This window comes from Coturnix japonica, chromosome 9 (assembly GCF_001577835.2).
Source record: "Coturnix japonica isolate 7356 chromosome 9, Coturnix japonica 2.1, whole genome shotgun sequence".
Taxonomy (NCBI): Eukaryota; Metazoa; Chordata; class Aves; order Galliformes; family Phasianidae; genus Coturnix; species Coturnix japonica.
This window is the reverse complement of record NC_029524.1, coordinates 19,735,960-19,745,962: the sequence shown is the minus strand read 5'-3', so window position 1 is coordinate 19,745,962 and position 10,003 is coordinate 19,735,960. Positions and strand designations below refer to the sequence as shown.

At 38.4% G+C, this 10,003-nt stretch overlaps 1 protein-coding gene across 4 annotated transcripts in view; it reads right to left on the bottom strand.

Annotated features, from left to right (window-relative positions):
* Positions 1-210: 210 nt before the first annotated feature.
* The window catches only part of IFT80 (intraflagellar transport 80), a 40,912-nt gene continuing 31,119 nt past the window's right edge, over positions 211-10,003 (bottom strand). For 3 of the 4 annotated variants that reach the window (XM_032446648.1, XM_032446647.1, XM_032446649.1), the window contains exons 13-21: positions 8,270-8,334; positions 7,389-7,524; positions 7,062-7,209; positions 6,497-6,668; positions 6,133-6,150; positions 4,962-5,051; positions 4,694-4,866; positions 3,456-3,579; positions 211-696 (exon numbers count right to left, since the gene is read on the bottom strand). In XM_032446648.1, coding sequence (XP_032302539.1) covers positions 583-696; positions 3,456-3,579; positions 4,694-4,866; positions 4,962-5,051; positions 6,133-6,150; positions 6,497-6,668; positions 7,062-7,209; positions 7,389-7,524; positions 8,270-8,334 — 1,040 coding nt within the window. In that variant the 3' untranslated portion in view covers positions 211-582. The remainder of the gene's footprint in view (positions 697-3,455; positions 3,580-4,693; positions 4,867-4,961; positions 5,052-6,132; positions 6,151-6,496; positions 6,669-7,061; positions 7,210-7,388; positions 7,525-8,269; positions 8,335-10,003) is intronic. The other variant, XM_015872075.2, reaches the window with a different exon arrangement.

Sequence of the window (10,003 nt, the reverse complement as noted above, 5' to 3'; positions counted from 1 at the left end):
TTTGGGCTCAATTCTGGAAGCAGTAAGTGCTTTCTGCAAGTCAATGGGAGGTGTTCACTGCATCCCATGGCAGTACACCAAAACACCGGGGAGCTTCGAGAGAGCTACATCAAAACTGTTGTTTCATTTAACAATGAGGTAAATCAATTAGGAGATCACCTAATGCATCACCTATTAGCTACGTTAGGAAAACAAACAACACAAACCAAATCCCAAACAAAACCCTTTATTTGGTCGTTTTAATTATGAAATTGATAAACTATGCCAAAAAGTGTCATACAGTCATTTATAGAATGTGAGAAACCCATCAGGTGTACAAATATGTAACATGTTGATGGTAATATTTAAAGGATTTATAACATAAAAAGTCAGTTATGAACAACCTGCTCACATCTTTGCACTGCAAAGGGCTTTTATAGAAAACCTCTATCATATGCAGTCACTTTCCTATATAGAAGAGAACTAACAAGAATTGCATCCATCCCATTCCCCATAAAATGTTTGCTGATTTTTACTTCTGTTTGACAAAATATGCCTGCACAAACGCTCCAGAAGCACTTATTAATACGGCCAGAAGGTCAGTTACTGCTGTACAGTTACACTAGCTCTTACTGTGGCACTGGCTGCTGCTCGTTCTCTTTCTTTAGCAATTTCCATCTCTATTTTGGCTTTGATTTTATTCCAGTCAACTTCCAGCTGCAAGAACAGAAAATGAATACAGAGGTCAACTACCATTGTACAGAGAGGCCAGGTACCCATTCACTAGCAATAGACTCTGAAGACTTTGTTGGTCATTATTTTTCAAGTATGGCAACTTACACTAATACAGTGAATCAAAAGCACAGTTGAATTCTAGCAAATGGATCTTTCCACCTTTAAATTAAAAAAAAAAAAAAGAAAAAAAAAAGTCCAATGTTTTTTAAACTACATCATTCCATTACATCTGACAAAAAGCCCATCATGTCAGAACAGGAAAAGAACTTGGATCAGGTGACATCTAACAAATATCCTGAAATCCACCCCATAACTCAGAACACAGCTCTCTGTCAATAATACACACAGAATTCTTTTTGAGTAGAGTTAAAGTTCACTAAGTAAACTGATGGCATATGACCCTTGTTATTTGATACAACAGAAATCAGATTTCTGCTTGAGATTTGTCTTCTACATCTATAAGTGTTTCAGCTTTATTTACATTTTTCTCCAGCTGCAGAGAGTCATCATCTTCTGGCTGTTCTCTATTTCAGTGACACTTCAAACAACAGATACAGCACAATACACACTGTCCTGCTGAGTGCAATAGTTGTCTTTGTTTCCAAAAATGCTTGACATGAAAACATGGATCATGGTGCACTTGATGACTACAACAACATGTCCAAAACCTGGACAAAAATGTAGTTGCAAAGTTCAGTTTCCTCACTAGAAAATGAAGGCTGTCAAAGACGGGATGGGGTAAAATATCTCAACTGCTGCCTAGGCAGTTTTCAGAGTAGCTGTTATCCTGTTAACCAAGCTGTGAAATAAGAAGAAAGATTCTCTGCTGGGGAAGATATAACTGCAACACCCATATTCTCATGTGTAAAGGATAATCCCCCAATTCAAGATGCATTTGCTGGGCCCAGGTGCTTTGGATCTGATGACTGAAATCTTTATGGAGCTCTAAGAAAGAATGTGTTTGCTTTAACAGATGTCACACAGATGCTAAACATACCACAGAAAACACCAGTTCTACCATCTAGCCCAGAGAGCTACTTGCCCATGAAGCCAACAACCTTTGCCAGTGACACCTAGAAACTGCCAAGATATGGATTCTCAGCACACATAATAGGTTCATAGTACCTTATATATAAAGATGTGAGATATAGCAACTAAGCACATTGTTTAGATTCCCATGTCTGATTGCAGATCAGTGGTCTCAGCTACAGTACAGAAAAGAGTAAGAGCTCCCTATTTAAGGCTGACAGAGATTTTGGTGGTGATATGGAAAGTGAGAGATCGTTCCTTTCCCCAGGAGGGAACAGCAACATGATCTTTTTTCTCTGTTATGTCCTGATCCTGTTCTTCTCAACTTCTGTTTGAGTCTGACAGGCTGCATTAAGAATTTAGATATAATGGATGGATAATAGATATAATACAGCATCAAATTGATTTCATTAGGTATGTGCCCTACTAGCTTCAGATCCAGCAGGTAAGACCACCAGAATGGAATATTCATGGAACATCCAGAGTGGATCCTGGATACAACTCAAGGAACTTCCTGCACTTGACACCCAATTTTCAAGGCTGAGTGCAAGGTGAACCCCCCCTGCACAGGCTCTGCTCACACCCTGACCCTGACTGCTTAGGAACACTTCCAGCTTTCTTGACAATTTAAAGGTAGGACAGTGTTATCCAAAGAGGCTCTTTCAGAAGCATCATGACTTTTTGCTCACTGATGGATCTCGGTGTGGTAGAAGACACAATCTCAGCTCAGCAGCTGAAAACGCTGCGTAATAACAGTGCTTGAAATCCACGGTTATTTTTCTACATTTCCTAGGTAAAGTACTGAAGAATTGTACTGTTCAATAAGCAGATAGATACTGTGGAGACTTTTATTCTTGTTTATGATATGAAACATCCTCAGAAGCACTAAAAGCTAATGAGTTACAGTAGAAATCAAGCTTTATTGAAAGTGTAATGGGCACTGTCCAATTAAAGGATCCGAGCTAACGACTAAGATGCATTTCCTGATCCATCAGCTACAGTGGATGAAAGGATGCATTGAAGTATGTCTCTTTTCACAGTTGCACCCTCAGAGTGCTTAGGAACACCAAGTGGAAGAGCATAAGGGCTGCTGAATGAAACTGCTGTCTAAGGTGCATATGTAGTACCTCTTTAAGGGTTAGGCACAGAAGATACTAAGGTGCATTTAGCTTATAAACAATAAGATATCTCCTCGGTGTTTAAGATCTGTGAGATACTGGTGCACTGAAATAACGTAATGATTATAAAAAGGCTTTCCAGAGGTTTAAGAATTAATATATATAGCTATTTATCATATTTGACAGAACAGTTCATAGTTCACATTTAATACATATCTGGTTATTTTCAAAGATTGTTATTGCTGCTATCCATAAAACTATGTGAAAAAGACATTTAAGAGGTTTGCATTCAGCCATTCTAAGATCCAGCTCCCTGTTTATAGAAAACAACTGTGCCTTCATTTGCATAATCCTTGCCAGATACTAAATATATACATTCCATATCTGTGCCTTCAAATAAAACACATGCACAATGGTTACTAAGCCAAGCAGCCACACGTTGAGCTATGAATTTGCACTGTCTGATGTAAAATCTTAAGATTTGTGTCCACATTTGAACTGAAATAGGAAAACCGTAAAGCAATTTCACTGTAAAGATGGCTGCAAAGATCCATCTGACCTAAAGCTGTAGGAATAACTCTCAGGAATACTTACACCTTCTGCATATTGCAAGAATCTTTTGTTTGTTTCTTTTTTACCAAAGTCCTCTAGGAACTTCTGTCGATAAGCCAGGACGGTGTCAACATGTGTCTTGTGCTTTACTGCTAGCTCTAGTGCCCTGGAATAAAGCAGAAAGGGGCTTGTCAGGCTATATAATGCTCTGGCACAACTACAATCACCAGGGTTTTACAAAACGATACGCTGAGCAGCGTTTCGGCTGCAGGCAAGGATTCCTAATCTACAGCGCCAAGTAGTTCCACATCAGTATCAATCACAGGAGGTTAAAAGAAGCCAATGGATGTGACTGTCTACTTTATGATGCATGCTATGAAAAATATCCAACAATTTATTTCTGTTGACAGCCTCATCACATCACTGGAACTCAACAATAGGAGCCTTTATTGCAAGAAAATAGAAAAGAATGCGTAGAGTTCAGCACTCAAGACAACAGGCAAAATTAATCACTTTTAAGGACATTATTATAGCCATAAATTACTTCTGAATATTCTCCTGCTCACTTCAGTGCTGTGCAACCTGTGCTGTAAGTATATTGTATAGGTGGGAAGGATTAGCCACTGCACTTCTATCATTGATCACCTTCATATCTGCTTTCATATGAATCACATAAGAAATAATGATGGAAAAATGTGTTTTTTATGTCATACATATTAGGCAACACAATGAGAAACAGAGATACATGAGGAAAGAAAACTTTTTGCCCCCAGTGATATGAGCATGACAGCATGGCAATTAGCAGCAAATGGCCCCAGATGATTCTTTCAGAAAACGTGTATTCTTGTTTAAAGGAGAAACTCCTACTCTGTTTTCTCATTCCTAATTCACATTTCATCCACCTACACAGCGCTGGGAGTCCAAACAGCCACATCCCTATTTTTAGAAACAAGACATTTCAAAACAGCTTTAGTTCTTCGGGGGTCACCAGCAGTGTGACGTATTGCTAAGGACTTTCCTATGTTAACAATGTGAAAAAGGAAAACGTTGTTTAAGCATGACTCCAAGAATGTTTCAGAGTTTCATCACGGAATACTTGTATCTTCTAAATCTGATTAAAAAAAACCCACACAGTTGGATTACTTCTTGAGTTATTTAGCTCCAGACAACTACAGATAGAAAATTACTGAGGAAACTGTAATGAAACAGTTGAACTAAGAAATTCACAGGTTCTCTCAGTAAGACTGCTTATGAAAATACTGTATTTAAAGAAATACTACCTATCCCAATTGTAGAGATTAATATTGACTTGAATAGCTTGATAAATAAGGCCTGTTTGAAGGAGTAGGGTTTCAGCTTCTTGTGCGTTTCCACTGAACAGCAGCATATGAGCCATCCTTGACTCTTTTGATGGAAGATCTTTGATGGAATTGATGTACTGAACCTTGTCTATCTGTTAACAAGATACACAATAAGTTTAATGAGAGGAATCAATTAAATCAGTTTTGCAAGAGCTTAACTTTGAAACCATTATATCCACTTCCTTACCTCACCAATTGATGCATAGGCAATTTCTGCAGTAGCCATGTCCTTGTTGGCAACTGCCATAGCAGCTAAACATGCCCACATGGTTTGATCCTGAAAAGAAAAAATACACGATTCCTAAAACTTCAGACATTTAACATTATAGTAAGAATGGCTTCTCAAAGGAAGCACATCTGTCCTGAAAATAACATACAGAAGTGCAATATTTCCCAGTATGCCCTTCACTGCATTGTGGTCTCTGAATAGGAAGCCACTATTTAATTATTTCTCAGAAATCCTTCTTTATAAAAACTCTGATATTGTGATCAGCTGAGACTGACAGTACAGCCGAAGGAATCCTGACCTTTCAGCACCTCAGCCAGTAACAAACTCTTGCCACAGAATCATTTTATGACCTCATAATCCATGTACCTATCATAACTAGGGAACTACAGTGGAAAACAAAGCACTGAACAAGGCTGAAGTATTTTAACCTGATTTACACCAACTTCGCTTCACAAATAACTACTGCAACTGTGATACTGACAATTACCAATCATTTATGATAAGTGTGCTACAAATGACAGATAAAGGGAAAATTACTTGATACTCTCTGAAAAGTAAATAAACACTTGAAAAATCTGGTGTCCACCAGGATATTTAATATTTATATTTAGAACTAAGAATTAAATTATATTTGAAAATCAAAATTCCAGTTCCCACTACTGAAAGGAAGCCAACTATTAAAGAGGCAACAGTCAAACAGGTGACAGAAATGGTGTTACTTAGGGTAGAGAAGAAAAGGGAGACTGTCACGGCAGCCTTCTGGGATCTACAAGATGCCTACAAGAAACAGGGAGAGGAACTCTACCAGGGAGGGAAGTGACAAGACAAGGGGTAACAGCTTTAAAATAAAAAAAAAGGCAGGTTTTGATTACCTATGAGAAAGAAATTCCTCACCATGGGGGCAGTGAGGCCCTGGCACTGCTGCCTAGAAAAGCTGCAGCTGCCTATGTCTGCTCAAGGATGCTGGATGGGGCTTTGGGTAGCCTGGTCTGGTGGGAGAGGTGTCTCTGCCCATGGCAGGGGCTGGAACTTGGTGGTCTGTACCAAACAAAACCAGTCTATGATACTATGAAATGAGGGAAAGGGGGCAGGATTTAGGGGGATTTTTCTTTAGTGCTGCCAGACTCACCTCATCTGTTGCTGTTGCCTAAATACATACAAAAGAAAGCAAAGGGGGAAAAAAAAGAGTGAAATAGAATATGAAGAAATACTAGACAAAGGTACGTGGAGATATAGAATAGTATGAATCAGATACATTAAGCTTTTCACTAGCTTCTCTGAATACTTGTGTATAATACATCCGGACTTCAGTGGGAATATAAATAAGAGCTGTATAATCTTTCACCACCAGCCCCAAAATCATCAACCACCAAGTAGAATGGAAATAAGACCCAGCATCTGATATGCAACCACCAATGCTGAAGTCATATTCAAAAACAATTCCACCGCTGCGTTTCACTTGTATCTGAATGTTGCTGATTATTAAAACTTACCTTGACAAAGCGACACAGCCTGACAGCATCTTCCCACTTAGAGCTACTAACGTACTCATGAAGAATCACAGGGTAAGGTGAAATATTGATGTGAATAAGTGAACCGTCTGCTCTTCTGATTGTTATTTGATTTCCAACAAAATGTACAATCTGAGGGTTTTTGCTAAAATCACTGAGTAGAGAAGGAAAAGTCAGTTAACATTCATGTCTTTCATAACAAGAAGAACATAAGAAATGTAAAGAATTCTTTATTATTAAAATAACAGCATGATTATACTTTAATTTCAAAGTGCATCAAAATCTAAGCATCTAGTTACTCAACAGTTGTGACCATATATATATATCTTGATACCATCCATTTCCAGCAGATACTTTAAACAGATCAACTTTCCTTTTTAACATAACTGAGACATTATTTTGAGATACCTGTTTAAAATTTGCTTCTGCATCAAGATATTATACTCCTTTTAAACTGTGCAAAATTACTTGAACTCCACAATTCTTTAAGGAACGAGCAAACTGGTTAAGATATGTAGTAATATTTTCATCAAAAAGAATACGTTACCTTGCATCTTTTTCATACAGAGTTTTTGCCAAAAGATCCTTATCCACATAGACTGTGTTGGGGTAGTACCAGACTGTAAAACGGGTATCCTGAATCCCACAAAGTAAGTTAGATGTGTCGTTCCAAGCCAAAGTTTGAACCATTGTTCCTTCATTGAAAGATAACAGAGTAAGATGAAGTTCTACAAGAACCTCCAAAATAAATATGTACTTCTTGTAGCTTTCCTGGAGGTACTTAATGGTCAGACCTCATTCTGACTGGATCACGAATCTGTCTACAGAATGTACTTTTATCTAAAAATATCGCAACATGTAGATTTCTCCTTACCTATTTTGACAATCTTCTGTTCCTTTCCAAACCTTTTAACTGAAGTAATGTAAAGGTCTCTGTTCTTATCAATAAAAGCTATTTTTCTTTCATTTGTAAGTCCCTTCTGGTCCAAAGCAATCTCCACAATTTCTGTCTGAAAAAAGGAAATATTCAATTTTTATTTTAGAAATTCATGCCATGGATTATGTGGTGCTCAAATGAACGTTTCACAAAGCTCAATACGAGTGGATTGTGAAGGCACCTTTAAGACGTGTTCTCCACTGAATTAAGCATTATATCAATTGAATTTCACACAGACCAGAGCATCGCTACAGCAGAGGAGAGTTTAGGAATTTACTACAAGACTGCAAAAAAATGGAAGTGGAAGAACAAAAGCAGCCAAAAGATGAATGTTTACCTCCCTCCCTCTGGAGAGGCTGCCTGGTTTTGTGTTTGGCCATAGCAGAAGAATAAAGAAAAGCGAAAAAGAGTTCAGTCAATCATTTTTGAAGGAAAAAGAGTAAAAGCTCTGATGGAAGACAGACTTTCCACTGGTCTTCTTGTCTTCATTATAAATGATAGGTTGGCACCAATAAAAATTGCTTTGGAGTAAACGCAAAGGATGCTCAGTTGATCAGTTTTACTGCTTTCAGTCCCTCATGTGCAGCTGAGAAACATGCCAGAAACAAACCAGCGCAGAGCGTATCCCTCAGTACATAAACACTGCACAGAGAATCTAATGTCTTAAAAATTTATTTTCTAAGACTCAACTAGAGATGCTGAGTTGCTTTGTAATAAGATTGCAAACCTTAATAGGTTATTACATTCATTAACATTAAGAAAACCACTACTGATTATTAATTTCAAAAGAATAAAAGACTCTATAGTCTTCACCTTACCTTATGGGTTAGAGATTTTCCATCTCCCAATGGCTTGCCAGATATAGCATCAAATATATAGATGACTGGAGGAAAATAAATGGTTTCTTAGTTAAAACCAACAGGTCTCCATAGATTTAAAAATCAGTCTCATTCATTTCCAGAGCACAATTTACAGTAATTCACTCTGTTCCTGTGTTACCCTTGAAAATAAGCAGAAAACCCCACGTTTCTCCCCTATGAAGCTCTGCCAACAACATAACCCACATTTCTGGGATATGCAGTGAAGATTTTGTATTTGCAACTTGCCTAAAAATAAAGTTTCTCTTTCTTTCCTTCTCTCTCTTTCTATATGTGTATGCATGTGCTGCACACTCCACCATGTGTGCACAAAACCTTTTGATACAAACACATACCCCTACTGTGTGTGTGGATATATATACATAGACACACAAGTATGTACACACAGTGTGTGAATATGCACGCAGAGACAGATGTGGGTATTCAAACCTACAGAAATCAGTAACATTATAATGAACGCCAGCTGTAACTTAAGCACTTGAGTCAGCATTAGTTTGTGGAAAACACAGATGTGAGAGCATTTCAGATGCTCAATAACACATCCCACCTGAAGTTTCGATTCTGTTACCTGTAAGCACATGCCATAAGTTGAACATACACGTTCACTCCAAAGGATGGCGATGTTAACATGTTAATCCTGCTGTGTGCCTTTCACTAGGAGCAGGATGTTGGTTTGAGGTCAATGGTTATTCAGGCAGGAAAAAAAAGAAACTGCAAGAGCAGGTGTTCAGAAAGCATTGCTTGAGTTTGCAGAGGAGGAAAAGAGAGGGTTTTGCACCAGTGTTGCTCTTGGCAGCTGGTTAAATATACAAAAGAAAATGAGGTGTTCTTGAGAAGGGGTATTTTTCTCACTCAATTTTATGCATGACTCCCTGCATGACATTTATTTTGATCTGGCTATACAAACCAATTTCACTGCTACTGTAATAGCTGTAGGAAGTGAGATTAAGGTGGTAAAGAGAGAACTACTGTACCTAAAAGACAATTAAAATGGATTAACTTCCCACAAATAACTTAAGCCATGATGCTTAAACGACATTTCAGAAAACTAGTGTTTGGGTGTAACCTCAACATCACTTTGCAATCACTTAGAGCCTAAATGGTCTCTACTTTGTATCTATAAATTAAGCATATAAACAAAGGTTAATTTCTCTCTTTGATCATCCAGAGAAAGAGAACAGCTGTGGTGTGCTTCTAACACAACACATGCTGTACTTCCATGAGATAACTGCTTTTAACTAAGGCCAGCGGCTCCTTTTGGAGAAGCTCTGCTCCCTTCTCCAGCCTCCCTAGAGACTGAGGGAGGACACTAAGTGCAGAGGTGCATGTTTTTTTCTGGATCACTGGAGGAGGAGGAATACCCACTGAACTGCTCTGAAGTTATGCCTGGCTGTACGTTGGAGTCAGAGAGCTTGCAGAGAGCTCCTCGCTGCGACGTGCAAACTGCTTCCTGCATCACACTCAGCCATCTCAGATATTTCTATAATGCACTGCATTATGAAAAACAGACCTGCCCTCAAAATAGGGCAAAGAAAAAAAATATGCATCTGCTAGGGTGAGTGCAGAAGAAGAAACAGGCTTAGATAAGCCACAGCTTCCTGTGCCAAGAATCTGTTTTCCCATGTGCTGGCATATTATAAGGCTTTTTACCGCTACGGGTGGGACTCGTAGCTA